A 13,924-nucleotide genomic window follows, 5' to 3' on the forward strand; every position below is an offset into this window, starting at 1 on the left:
ACAAACATGAAAAAACATTACTTACTCTATAAGGTCTGCTGTCATTAGGATGCCGACTGCTAGGATGTTCGTATATTCCCATTGAGGTGGAGAATGTCTCATAATCCTCGCGAAGAAACAAGGTGGGGACAACCTGTTAATTTCCTATCCTCGTGTATTTTTATCACAACATACTAGACAACAGAGAGAAAGAAGATTGAAAGGAACTTTCAAGATGTATAAACATTTGTGTGGCATCTGTGTGATAAAGACAGCTAATTAGTGGGACCATCCTGTACTGTTTTTACTCAGCCGTAGTATTTAAACTTGGATGCAGTTTCGTGCTGTTTACGAATTTCGTTTTGGTACACGAAGCTACGAGAAGTGGGTGGAATATTATAAACATATTTCCTGAGAAATATAATATATTCAGCCGGACTTTGAAGTGGCGAGCCGAGCTGCTCACTGGGACTCCGACCTTGTAGTTTAAAGAGTAATGTCAACTAATGGAGTTAGTAAACCAGTGAAACAAAGGTAAATCACATCAAATAATCACTATTTACTTCATACATGTAATCAATTACACATTTGCACAGTTTTTATCTTCAACTTAAGTGAACCGAATGCCAATGATAAAAAATTAATGCTAAATCTAATGTACATGTGTTGTCGCTGTGAGACAAACACTGACATTTGTTATTTATATATTGTTATGAAATGGACCTAAAGGGACCGCCTGACCCTAATGAATTTTTCACTTGCTGAAGGGGCGACTTTCTGAGTGGACGGAAGCCTGATTTTATATGTAAAATTTGGTAAACTTTGTCGTTTTATATACTGTTGCTTTGTAATTAAATTATGAGTACACTGTTTAATTTTCCGGTATTTAAAACAGTGTTACTGTTCAAATTGTGTAATGTTACAGTGGCCAAAAATACTTGTTGTAATTAAAACCTTAAAAACTGGTTTTAATGAATACTTAGGTGGTAGTACATGGCTTATACTTTGTAGTGGTATAAAAGTGCGCGGCGTTAAAATTTAGTTGGTTTGAATTTCTCAGAAAGGGTATTGCAGTACAATCAAAATAAAAACATATGAAGGTCCTGGGTTCGATCCTGTGCTCGGGATCTTTCTGTGTGGAGTTTGCATGTTCTCCTAGCGACTGCTTGAGTTCCGTCCGGGTACTCCAGCTTCCTCCCACCGCCAAAAAAAATGCACCTGGGGATAGGTTGATTGGCAACACTAAATTGGCCCTAGTGTGTGAATGTGAGTGTGAATGTTGTCTATCTGTGGTGGCCCTGCGATCAGGTGGCGACTTGTCCAGGGTGTACACCGCCTTCCGCCCGAATGCAGCTGAGATAGGCTCCAGCACCCTCTGTGACCTGGACGGGACGAGCGGTAGAAAATTGATGGGTGGATGGATGGATGGATGGATGGATGGATGGATGGATGGATAGATAATAATACATGTGAATCTCGATAAAATACAATGTTATTTTTTGTTGAATAGTACATTTTTGTTAGTTCTTGAGTTAAAAAGTAAAACACATATTCTATAGCTTGAATGCACGGACAGTGAAATATTTCAACAATGTATTTCTTAATATTGTAATCATTTTTGATGACTATAGCTTACAGCTCAGAATAAAATCCCACATAAGTGACATTTGAAAAATTGTCACAAAGTTCTATGTTGTAATGAAGGGGTCGGCAACCCGCGGCTCTGGAGCCGTATGCGGCTGTTTGGCCACACTTATGTGGCTCAGCTGCATAATCGCCGACCCCCTGATTACTTCGGGAGGTTTCCAGATTTTGGTGCCTCACCCGGAAATCACCCGTGGCTAACATTCCCCAATTTTCACCCGGACTACAATATTGAGGGCGTGCCGTGATGGCTATACTTTTGACGTCCTCTACAAGATGTCATCGCGCCCGCTTTTACATCATGCTATCTGCGTGCCGGTCGGACGTACGCATTTCGCTGCTTCTGTCATCACACGTACAAGATTGCAAGCTGCATACTTGGTCAACAGCCATACAGGTTACACTGAACGTTGTGATATAAACAACTTTAACACTCTTACTAATATGCACCACACTGTGAACCCACACCAAACAAGAATGACAAACACATTTCGGGAGAACATCCTCACTGTAACACAACATAAACAGAACAGAACAAATACCCAGAATCCCATGTATCCCTACCTCTTCCTGGCATCATTATACAACCCCGCTAGCACCAAACCCCCCCCCTCAACCCCGCCCACCTCAACCGACAGTCGTGAACGTGTATCTGCAGAAGCCATATACAAGAGATTACCGGGCTGGCAAGGCATTTGTACATGTAGTAAAAGACGTCAAAGGCAGTGCCTTCATAGCATGCCCTTAATTATGTTATCTGGGTGAAATTCAGCAGATAATCGCGAGAATAGCTGCTTTGAAAATACGGGAACCACCCGGAAAGTTTGGGAGGGTTGGCAAGCGTGATACTGTCAAGCGGCATTCATATAAAACTCGAGGGCCGCACTAACATAACATTTTCTTATCAAGGTGCGGGCCGCGTGTCTGAAACCCCTGGTTTACACATAGCACAAAGCAAAAAAAAACCTCTTTATGCAGTGTTATTTCAATTTAAATTTCAAAAGAGTTTTGTAGCTCCCATTGTTTTCTTTATTTTGTGAAACGAGTCAAAATGGCTCTTTAAATTGGTAAAGGTCGCCGACCCCTGTACTAAGCAACAAATTAACTGCAACAAATTTCTGAGCCTCTCATTGCTTTCTTAGTCGGAATTGAACTCCTGAAATCAAAAAACATTTGCATAATATTCTAATATATTGAAATGCACCTGCATGTATTTACCTCTCCAGCACTGCAGTGTCAATCAAAACTGATCATTATTATTTTTATGAAATACGTTTTTTTTGAGAGCACTCTATTGTTGATTTTAGTAATTTCTTGATTAGCCTTGGTGAGTCTTTTGTTAGTATAGATGCAGTATAAAAAAAACCCCCTCTTGTTCAATTAATTAATCCATGCCTGGAAGAGTTCAGCGAGGAACAACCTAACCCATCAAACACCTTTGAAATTAGCTACAACAGAGATTGTGAGCCATATTTTGCATGTATTTATTAAAGCACAGAATGCATCACCACACTTGTCCTCCTCTTCCTCTTTTAGGTTCAGGTGGAGGATCCTGATCAGGATAAGCATGGTTTGATAACCATGGCCCTACAGATGGGTATGCCCCGTTTGGACTTCTACCTAAATACTTCCACAGGCATCCTCACTTCATCGGCAATTCTTGATCGGGAGCAGATCGGACAGTATCATTTGAGGATTATAGCCTTCGACGCAGGGAAATTCCCCCGCACTTCAACTTCAACTCTCACTGTCACTGGTGAGTGTTTGATAATCATGAGAATTGGACTTGATTTCCCTCTATGCTCTCTGATATTATCCTACATATGAAACTGCTGAAGCATTTGATGATTACATTCTCTCAGTCATATGGGGTTTGCCTCTTTATGGCTCACAAATGAGGGGAGTGCTGCCCCCTGCTGGCGCCACTAAATACTCACAGTCATACAGGGCTTAATTTTCTAAGATCCTAATAAGTGTGGGGGAAAAATGTGAGTGCTATTAGTGGGTGTGTTGCAGGTGGTATACTTTGACAATTGATAACAAAGGCAAAAGTGGTGCGGACCGCCCTATTTAAATAAGGACTCTGCATATCCCATAATCAGCTCTGCCTATGGAGACACTCATTTCCCTCCGCATTCATGTCAGTATTAGCTCCAACGGTCCAACCTGTAACCAGTCGTGATAAAAATGCTATTGATGAATGGATAACATCCATCCATCCATCTTCTTCCGCTTATCCGAGGTCGGGTCGCGGGGGCAACAGGCTAACCAGGGAAACCTAGACTTCCCTCTCCCCAGCCACTTCGTCTAGCTCTTCCCAGGGGATCCCGAGGCGTTCCCAGGCCAGCCGGGAGACATAGTCTTCCCAACGTGTCCTGGGTCTTCCCCGTGGCCTCCTACCGATTGGACGTATCCTAAACACCTCCCTAGGGAGGCGTTCGGGTGGCATCCTGACCAGATACCCGAACCACCTCATCTGGCTCCTCTCGATGTGGAGGAGCAGCGGCTTTACTTTGAGTTCCTCCCGGATGGCAGAGCTTCTCACCCTATCTCTAAGGGAGAGCCCCGCCACACGGCGGAGGAAACTCATTTCGGCCGCTTGTACCCGTGATCTTATCCTTTCGGTCATGACCCAAAGCTCATGACCATAGGTGAGGATGGGAACGTAGATCGACCAGTAAATTGAGAGCTTTGCCTTCCGGCTCAGCTCCTTCTTCACCACAAAGGATCGGTACAACGTCCGCATTACTGAAGACGCTGCACCGATCCTCCTGTCGATCTCACGATCCACTCTTCCCCCACTCGTGAACAAGACTCCTATGTACTTGAACTCCTCCACTTGGGGCAGGGTTTCCTCCCCAACCCGGAGATGGCATTCCACCCTTTTCCGGGCGAGAACCATGGACTCGGACTTGGAGGTGCTGATTCTCATTCCGGTCGCTTCACACTCGGCTGCGAATGGATAACATGTCTAATATTTGTTATTTCTGGCAGCCTAAATACTTTGACATGCACATGTAGGATGGACAGCTGTCTCTCTATCCTTTGTCTTTGCAGCGCGATTGCCTCCTTTCTCACAGCCACAAACCAGTTCCAGTTTTGATAAATCACAGGGTGAATCTCCTCCTTTATATCTCCCAGTATTGTGGGCTTTCTGATAATCAGCATGTTTTATGCATGCAACACTGCTGCTCAAAAACAAAGATATGGCTAATCCATTGATTTTTCTTTGCTGACGGCTAAATCATGGAATGGATTAAACTAAAAAAAAACAAAAAATTTACTAAAATCATTCACTTTAAGAAACTGGTCCAATGAGGAAGACTCCTAATAAACATATTCAACCCTATTTAAAATGTAGACAGTCTCATTCATCTCATAAGGGATGAATAAAGACACCAATTACTTTACTGTTTTGTTTAATCAACCGTTTTACTGTTGTGTTATAGGCACAGTTTGCAAACAATTAAGGCATGTAAATAAACAGTTACAAAATGTTTCTATGTAAATATCTAATTTCTCAACGTACCAGTATATAGCTGCGGCTTATGGTCTGATACGGTTAATATACAAATTAGTTTTTTTTCTTCTAAAATTTAGTGGGTGCAGTTCAGTGGCGGGCCGTGCATTTCCCACCTAGGCCTTCAGTGATGTCCCGTGTCCAATGATTACCTCTCAAAATACCATAATTTATGTCACCACATGACCATTTCTGGAGAAATTCTATACAGAAACACATTTACGCTACTGGGCATTGAATCACCACCAAGAGTGTATAAAACGGGTTATTTTCTGGCGCATTTAAAAATCAATAAACCGGCATTAGCAATTAAAACATATCTTATCTGTTACTGTCAAAATTAAAATTGCAAAAAACAAATTAAAAACGTGAAAAAATAAATTAATAAAATATCTCAACTCACAATTTGTAGAGCGTTTTCGAGCTTCCGGGGTTGGCTGACATGGTATCACAAGATGTATTTTGTCTTTAAATATCCTTCTTGAAAATGGCCTTGCAAATATACAGTATGTGTTGTCTTGTCTAATCATAAAAGATACTGAAGAGGCGTGTTTGCTGAGTTCTTAAAGTTTACTCCACAGCGTGCTCATCAAAAATATCCCGCTGCCGGGCTACTGGCATGCTCTTCACTACTATGGCATGCTGGGTAATGGAGTTCTTATGTTACCTGGCTCATGACATCACAATACAGTATATATCTGCCTTACGCCATCTAGAAGGCCTTACTGACAACAACTTGTGATCTGATTGGCTATCGCAACTGTCTATCAACTCTATGTACCAATGCACTTAAAGTGCATAGACGCCCACATTGTTGATTCTGAAGGCCTCGGGCAGATTTCGTTCTGCATGGCGACATAAGCTAGCTGAATTCTGATTGGATAAAAACTCTAACCTAAAAACAACAGCACTGGAAGGAGCATAATGTGACATGAAGAGAATATGAATACTTTTAGATATTTAGGGAAAGCAGATTAAAAATGACTTTTATCTTTAAATATGATCATTATTTCTGGTAATGTTAGGCCAGGAGAGAAGGCTTTGCTGGCCCTGACGGCACACCACTGGTGCGGTCTATATAGTGGCTGGGCTTACAGTAGGGAGAATACAGTACATGAAGACAGATATTTGGATTGTGCTCTCTATTTTGCTCGTTTAAGAGACGAATCCCCTGCGCACCAGCCTAGTAGATCAGCTTCGTGTGTGTTATCAATGTTGCAGGTGGTTTAATACAAACCCTGTTTCGAAATGAGTTGGGAAATTGTGTTAGATGTAAATATAAAGAGAATACAATGATTTTCAAGTCCTTTTCAACCCATATTCAATTGAATGCACTACAAAGACAAGATATTTGATGTTCAAACTCATAAACATTATTTTTTTTTGCAAATAATAATTAACTTAGAATTTCATGGCTGCAACACATGCCAAAGTAGTTGGGAAAGGGCATGTTCACCACTGTGTTACATCACCTTTTCTTTTAACAACACAAAATAAACATTTGGGAACTGAGGAAACTAATTGTTGAAGCGTTGAAAGTGGAATTCTTTCTCATTCTTGTTTTATGTCGAGCTTTAGTCGTTCAACAGTCCGGGGTCTCCGCTGTCATATTTTACGCATCATAATGCGTCACACATTTTCGATGGGAGACAGGTCTGGACTTCAGGCAGGCCAGGAAAGTACCCGCACTCTTTTACTACGAAACCACGCTGTTGTAACATGTGGCTTGGCCTTGTCTTGCTGAAATAAGCAGGGGCATCCATGATAACGTTGCTTGGATGACAACATATGTTGCTCCAAATCCTGTATGGACCATTCAGCAATAATGGTGCCTTTGCAGATGTGTAAGTTACCCATGCCTTGGGCACTAATACACCCCCATACCATCACAGATGCTGGCTTTTGAACTTTGCGCCCAAAAGAATCCAGATGGTTATTTTCCTCTTTGTTCCAGAGGACACCACGCCCACAGTTTCCATATGTAATTTGAATTGTGAACTCGTCAGACCACAGAACACTTTTCCACTTTGCATCAGTCCATTTTAGATGATCTCGGGCCCAGCGAAGCCAGCTGTGTTCTTTGGTGTTGATGATTAATGGTCTTTGCTTTGCATAGCAGAGTTTCAACTTGCACTTACAGATGTAGCAACCAACTGTATTTACTGACAGTGGTTTTATAAAGTGTTCCTGAGCCCATGTGGTGATATCCTTTACACACTGATGTCGCTTTTTGATGCAGTACCGCCTGAGGGATCAAAGATCCGTAATATCATCGCTTACGTGCAGTGATTTCTCCAGATTCTCTGAACTTTTTGATGATTTTACGGACCGTAGCTGGTAAAATCCCTAAATTCCTTGCAATAGCTCATTGAGAAATGTTGTTCTAAAACTGTTCGACGATTTGTTTACAAATTGGTGACCCTCGCCCCATCCTCGTTTGTGAATTACTTAACATTTCATGGAAGCTGCTTTTATACCCAATCATGGCACCCACCTGTTCCCAATTTGCCTGCACACCTGTGGGATGTTCCAAATAAGTGTTTGATGAGAATTTCTCGAATGTATCGGTATTTATTGCCACATTTCCCAACTTCTTTGTCACGTGTTGCTGGCATCAAATTCTAAAATTATTTGCAAAAAGAAAAATGTTTTTCAGTTCGAACATCAAATATGATGTCTTTGTAGCACATTCAACTGAATATGGGTTGAAAAGGATTTGCAAATCATTGTATTCCGTTTATATTTACATCCAACACAATTTCCCAACTCATATGGAAACGGGGTTTGTAGATGGAATAATTGATCGGGCCCTAGGTGTTTTAAGAACATTTCTTGTATTACCTTATTTTGTCCTAATTCCTGTGTTTGTGTGTAGTCCTAGACGTGAATGACGAGACACCCACCTTCAACCCTAGTGTATACAATGTGTCCCTGAAAGAGAGCGTCCCTAGAGACCACGTTGTGGCACGGCTCATCTGCTCCGACGACGACGCTGGCCTCAACGCAGAACTGAGCTACTTCATCACAGGTTAGAGGTCATGGATGGAGAGGTTTGCAACTATTCTCTTCGCGCTAAAAAGCGTATGAGCCCGTATGTTTGTGTTGTTGTCAATGCAATGGACTAATGGCATATATTTTTCTAAGCTTTTGTCATGTAGGTGTACATAAATATATGTATTTGACATATTTTTATAGGCGGTAATCAGGATGGTAAATTCAGCGTGGGCTTCAGAGACGGCATTGTGCGGACAGTGGTTGGACTTGACAGAGAAACCCAGGCTACATACACTCTGGTTGTAGAAGCCATAGGTATGTGACATTTTCCTTTTGATTATCTTTTATGTTTCTTTTGTCTCTTTGTCTGCCTCAAAGTGACTCCTTTCTGCGTTATGTATGATGACGAAAAATAAGTGATGCTTGCAGTCAGGTCAGATTTTTTATAATTTTTTTGGCTCACCCGCCTTTGTTGTTTGACAAGAAAGAAATTAGCGTGTTCTGTTGTAGAAACAATTGAGTCAGGATGCTGACAGGGTAGGTGAGAAGACAGGCAGAGAGAATGCATAAAGGTGAAAATAAAAATAATTGCTGTAATTCACATGAAAAACTGTTATAAACAAACTGATTAACACTCTCAGGGCACTATTTCTTTGAAAAAATATAGTTATTATTACAAATGTAGTTTCAATGGTGATGTCATCCTTAGAGGTACTTCAAATATGTTGCACCAAATGGACTTTCATTCATAAGTCTGTCGGATAAAATAACTTATGCTCAAACATATCTGTTTTATTAATGATAATGTTGATTGTAGAATTGTTACTCTCTAAGCCCAAATGTATATTTCAGTCTAATTAATGATAACTCACTAAGATTGTTGTAATGTTTTAATAAATGTCAAGGCATCCTGGTCAAAGTAGAGGACTGCAATCTATTTGTGGTATTGGGGGGGCGGAAATAATGACATAATCAACAAATATGAATATTTGGCCATGCCACGTTTGGAACAAGTTAATAAAAAAACATGAAAAGTAAAACAAATGGTTTTAAAACTTTAACTTAACTTTCCTTTGTCTTTTCTTTCTGTCATTTGTTATTCAGTGTCACAAACAAACTGAGCGTGTCTGAGTGCTTTTGGATCGTGGGGGGGGGGGGGGCTCACAGCGTCCCTCAGGTCTTGTTAAATAGAGTGATACATTATGTGCTTTCATGTCACCCAAAATTTGTCGATAGTTGCGTTTCTGAAAAAGTATTTACAGTATTCTGATTACTTGCTAAAATTGAGGTGATTGAGATCCCCTCTTGCTCTGTCCTCTTATTCTCTGGCAAATCAGGTGCCTCTTGATGTGTTCATGTCCAAGGGTAATGGTGGATCGCCACTAATAAATTCATTTATATGTCTTCCGCTCGAGTGCACCTGCTCCAACTCCAAGAGAGACAAGCGGTAGAAAATGGTTGGATGGATGTATAAAGTAGATAAATGAATGCTTAATAACTGGTATTGTTTTCATAATAAAGACAAAGGTCAACCAGTAGAAAAATGTATACATTTTCTAGAGTGAAATTTGTTCTTGTTTTAATGAAGTGCATATTTACTGAAGTGGGGGCCTAATAGCACACAGTTGCTGGGATGTTACTGATGTCACGTCCGGCTCACATCCCGTCCAAAACATACGCGTGGTGGTCAAGCTAGCTCTGTTTTCAATGGGTACGAGGCGCCTTGTGCTTTCTCGAAGAAAAAAATGCCCTTTGCTTGTGTTTTCAGCTGTTCGAATCGTTTGAATCACGAAAAGGATAAACATTTCTTCCAAGTTCCTCAAAAAAGGAAGGAAGAGTGCAAGATTTTAGGAAAAAACAACTAAAAGAGCATTCAGCTCACACTTTAGTCCAGTGGTTCTTAACCTTGTTGGCGGTACCGAACCCCACCAGTTTCATATACGCATTCACCAAACTCTTCTTTAGTGAAAAATAAATAAATAAAAAATTCAAATTCAAGACAAATCAGTATGTTTTTGGTAACACTTTAGTATGGGGAACATATTCTAAGTAACAAAGACTTAATTTAGAGTTATTTGGTTTGGGTTGGGATTAGAGGGTTAGGGTTATTATAAGGCCATGCCGAATAAGGCATTAATAAGTACTTAATAATGACTAGTTAAGAGCCAATATGTTACTAATTTGCATGTTAATAAGCAACTAATTAGTGGTGAATATGTTCCCCATACTAAAGTGTTACCATGTTTTTTTTACTGGTGCACAAAATGAACTGTGCATGAGCATCACCTTGTTCAAAAACCAAAACCAAAACAGTGCATAAACTCACAACAAATTACACAGTCCATGTGTTTTGATCTCCGCCGAACCCCTGAGGCCGACTCACCGAACCCCTAGGGTCCGATCGAACCCAGGTTAAGAACCACTGCTCTATTCCAAGGGAGCAGTTGAAGAATGCACAAGTTTGCAGTTTGTTTGATGTACTTTTAACGTTTATTATTTCCTATTTAAGTTATATTTTGATATTATTTGTATTTCTTAAACACATGTTTAAGAAATTTAGAAGCGCGGTGTGTCTAAATAAAATAAATCAAATGTGAGCAAAACCTAAAAGAGTTAAGCTTTTACCAAAGGCAGCAATCCATCCATCCATGCATTTTCTACCGCTTATTCCCTTTTTTGGGGTCTCGGGGGCCGCTGGCGCCTATCTCAGCTACAATCGGGCGGACGGCGGTGTACACCCTGGACAAGTCGCTACATCATCGCAGGAATTATTTCAGTACATACACAATGTTGACATCTACAGTTATATTTTGATAAAGATGGGGAAAAACACCCTACTTATAAATGATGCGTGCAACAGCAACAAACATGGTTAAACGCAAAGTTAAATCATGAAATGCAACCTTACCTGAGTAAAAACCATACATATTTATCTTGGAGAGTCTTGATACCAATTTCCTTGACCCAGTCACACACAAGTTGTAGACATCCATGCTTTTCCAAATTTGTATGTGTTTTGTCGTGTACAATGATGTCTGAAGCACAATATTTCGATATCTCTGAGAAAGCGACCAACGTAAAATACGTTTGATAAAGTATGGGGATCTATTCCATTGCACTCTTTGATTTTTTTGCTCCAATCTGCTATTCGAAGGAATATTTAAGCCTCTTTTGTAGTCAGATAGTTCATGCGCTGCTTACTGTACAACAGCCGTCGTATAGTTTGGATGACCACCACTGGTTTTCATTTACGGGAAGAAGTCACGTGTCTAAATACAAGCAATACATGATGAGGAACAATGGTGAAAAGTTAGATCAATACCGGAAAAAACAAACAGATATGAAAGGGAGCAAAAGATAATGTATAATAATGCTGTTTATCATGTAGTTTTGCTCTATTAGTAAGAGAGAACTTTACAAAATAGGCTGAATGGAAAGAAGGAAAATGAAAATAAAATAGATTTTAATCGGACAAATATGAAATTAATATGATTATGTATTTAATAATAAGAGAAGCAGAGATGTTTCTTCCTCTTATCCCCTTGCGAGACTTGTTTGTTATAAGTTTTTTTTAACAAAAGTGGAATATAAAAATAATTTTACTCCACAAATTTCAATGTTAAATTATGTTTTAAGTTATAATGGGTTTGCCTTTTTATGGCTCCCATACGAGGAAAGTGCTGCCCCTGCTGGTGGCTTAAAATACCCACAGTCAATCAGGGCCTGATTTAAAAGTTAAAGTACCACTGATTGTCACACACACACTGGGTGTGGCGAAATTATTCTCTGCATTTGACCCATCACCCTTCATTACCGACTGGGATGGGAGCAGTGAGCAGCAGCAGTGGCTGCGCCCAGGAATCATTTTTGGTAATTTAACCCCCAATTCCAAGCCTTGATGCTGAGTGCCGAGCAGGGAGGTAATGGGTCCCATTTTTAGTCTTTGGTATTTACTTAAAGTTTGCAAAGTTAAACAAAAAAGCAAGTATAATAGTTGGTGTATCGCAGGTGATCTATTAAGACTGCATGTACATTTGACAACTAGTGCAAAAGTGGTGCAAACCGCCCTATTTAAATGATGCTTGTGCGTATCCTATATCAGCTCTGCCCATGGACACACTCATTTATCTCCACATTCATGACTTTGTATGCTCCAACAGTCCAGCCTGTGCTATTTTATTATGTTGTGGAATATGCAGCACACAAATATAATATGAACCACCTTTATAAGAGATAAGAAAAGCAGATATGTTTCTTCCACTTACCACGTAGCGAACCTAGTTTGCCCAAAGGCTTGTATTTTAAAAGAAATGTGGAATATACAAATCATTGCATTCCACAAATTGAGTTTATTTGCCATCACTTTAAAGCATTTTATGAAAAACTAACTGGATTTTGTGGACAGGAGTAAATACATACATTATTATCAATATTATCTTTGTAAAGGCACCATTTTTGATACAGCTCCCTAAATTGCACCTCATGTTGTGACTGATTCTTGCAGGCTAACCAGAATTGGTTCCATCATGTCCATGGAGGTGTTGGACCTAAAAGTAGACCCTATGTTGAAATGTAGGTAAATGGTTTTGTTTGTTCACCCAGACAATGGTCCGGCGGGCAGCAGGAGGACAGGCACAGCCACTGTGTTTGTGGAGGTGCAGGATGTTAATGACAACAGACCCATCTTCCTCCAGAACAGCTACGAGACCAGCATACTGGAGACTGTGGCGCAGGGAGCCAGCATCCTCCAGGTAAAAAAAAAAAAAACATGTTTACACTTTAGTATGGGGAACATACTCACCAATAATTAGTTGCTTATTAACATGGAAATTAGTAACATATAGGTTGTTAATTACTCATTATTAAGTACTCAGTAATGCCTTATTCTGCATTGCCTTATTTTTCAACAACCCTGACCCTGAGCAAATAACTCTAAATTAAGTCTTTGTTACTTACAATATGTTCCCTTAGTGTCCAAATAACTCTTAATTAAGTCTTTGTTACTTATAATATGAGGACGGCGTGGCAAAGTTGGGAGAGTGGCCGTGCCAGGAATCTGAGGGTTACTGGTTCAATCCCCACCTTCTACCATCCTAGTCACATCCGTTGTGTCCTTGAGCAAAGACACTTCACCCTTGCTCCTGATGGGTCCTGGTTAGCGCCATGCATGGCAGCTTCTGCCATCAGTGTGTGTGTGTGTGTGTTTGTGTTTGTGTATGTGTGTGTGTGTGTGTGTGTGTGTGCGTGTGTGTGTGTGTGTGTGTGTGTGTGTGTGTGTGTGTGTGTGTGTGTGTGTGTGTGTGTGTGTGTGTGTGTGTGGAAATAGTGTCAAAGCGCTTTGAGTTCCTTTAAAAAAAAAATGTAGAAAAGCGCTATACAAGTACCACCTATTTACCATTCAATATGTGGGCAGCACGGTAGGAGAAGGGTTAGTGCCTCTGCCTCACAATACAAAGGTCCTGAGTTCAATCCCGGGCTCGGGATCTTTCTGTGTGGAGTTTGCATGTTTTCCCCGTGACTGCGTGGGTTCCCTCCGGGTACTCCGGCTTCCTCACACCTCCAAAGACATGCACCTGGGGATAGGTTGATTGGCAACACTAAATTGGCCCTAGTGTGTGAATGTGAGTGTGAATGTTGTCTGTCTATTTGTGTTGGCCCTGCGATGAGGTGGCGACTTGTCCAGGGTGTACCCCGTCTTCCGACCGATTGTAGCTGAGAAAGGCTCCAGCGACCCTGAAGGGAATGAGCGGTAGTAAATGGATGCATGCCATTCAATATGTTCCCTAT

General features: G+C 40.7%; 1 protein-coding gene across 3 annotated transcripts in view; it reads left to right on the top strand.

Moving 5' to 3' along the window:
* The window catches only part of cdh23 (cadherin-related 23), a 619,519-nt gene that overhangs the window by 438,195 nt on the left and 167,400 nt on the right, over positions 1–13,924 (top strand). For all 3 annotated transcript variants that reach the window (XM_061910729.1, XM_061910730.1, XM_061910731.1), the window contains exons 24-27: positions 3,160–3,379; positions 8,019–8,171; positions 8,339–8,452; positions 12,740–12,888. In XM_061910729.1, coding sequence (XP_061766713.1) covers positions 3,160–3,379; positions 8,019–8,171; positions 8,339–8,452; positions 12,740–12,888 — 636 coding nt within the window. The remainder of the gene's footprint in view (positions 1–3,159; positions 3,380–8,018; positions 8,172–8,338; positions 8,453–12,739; positions 12,889–13,924) is intronic.

Source organism: Nerophis ophidion, linkage group LG09 (genome assembly GCF_033978795.1).
Source record: "Nerophis ophidion isolate RoL-2023_Sa linkage group LG09, RoL_Noph_v1.0, whole genome shotgun sequence".
Classification (NCBI taxonomy): domain Eukaryota; kingdom Metazoa; phylum Chordata; class Actinopteri; order Syngnathiformes; family Syngnathidae; genus Nerophis; species Nerophis ophidion.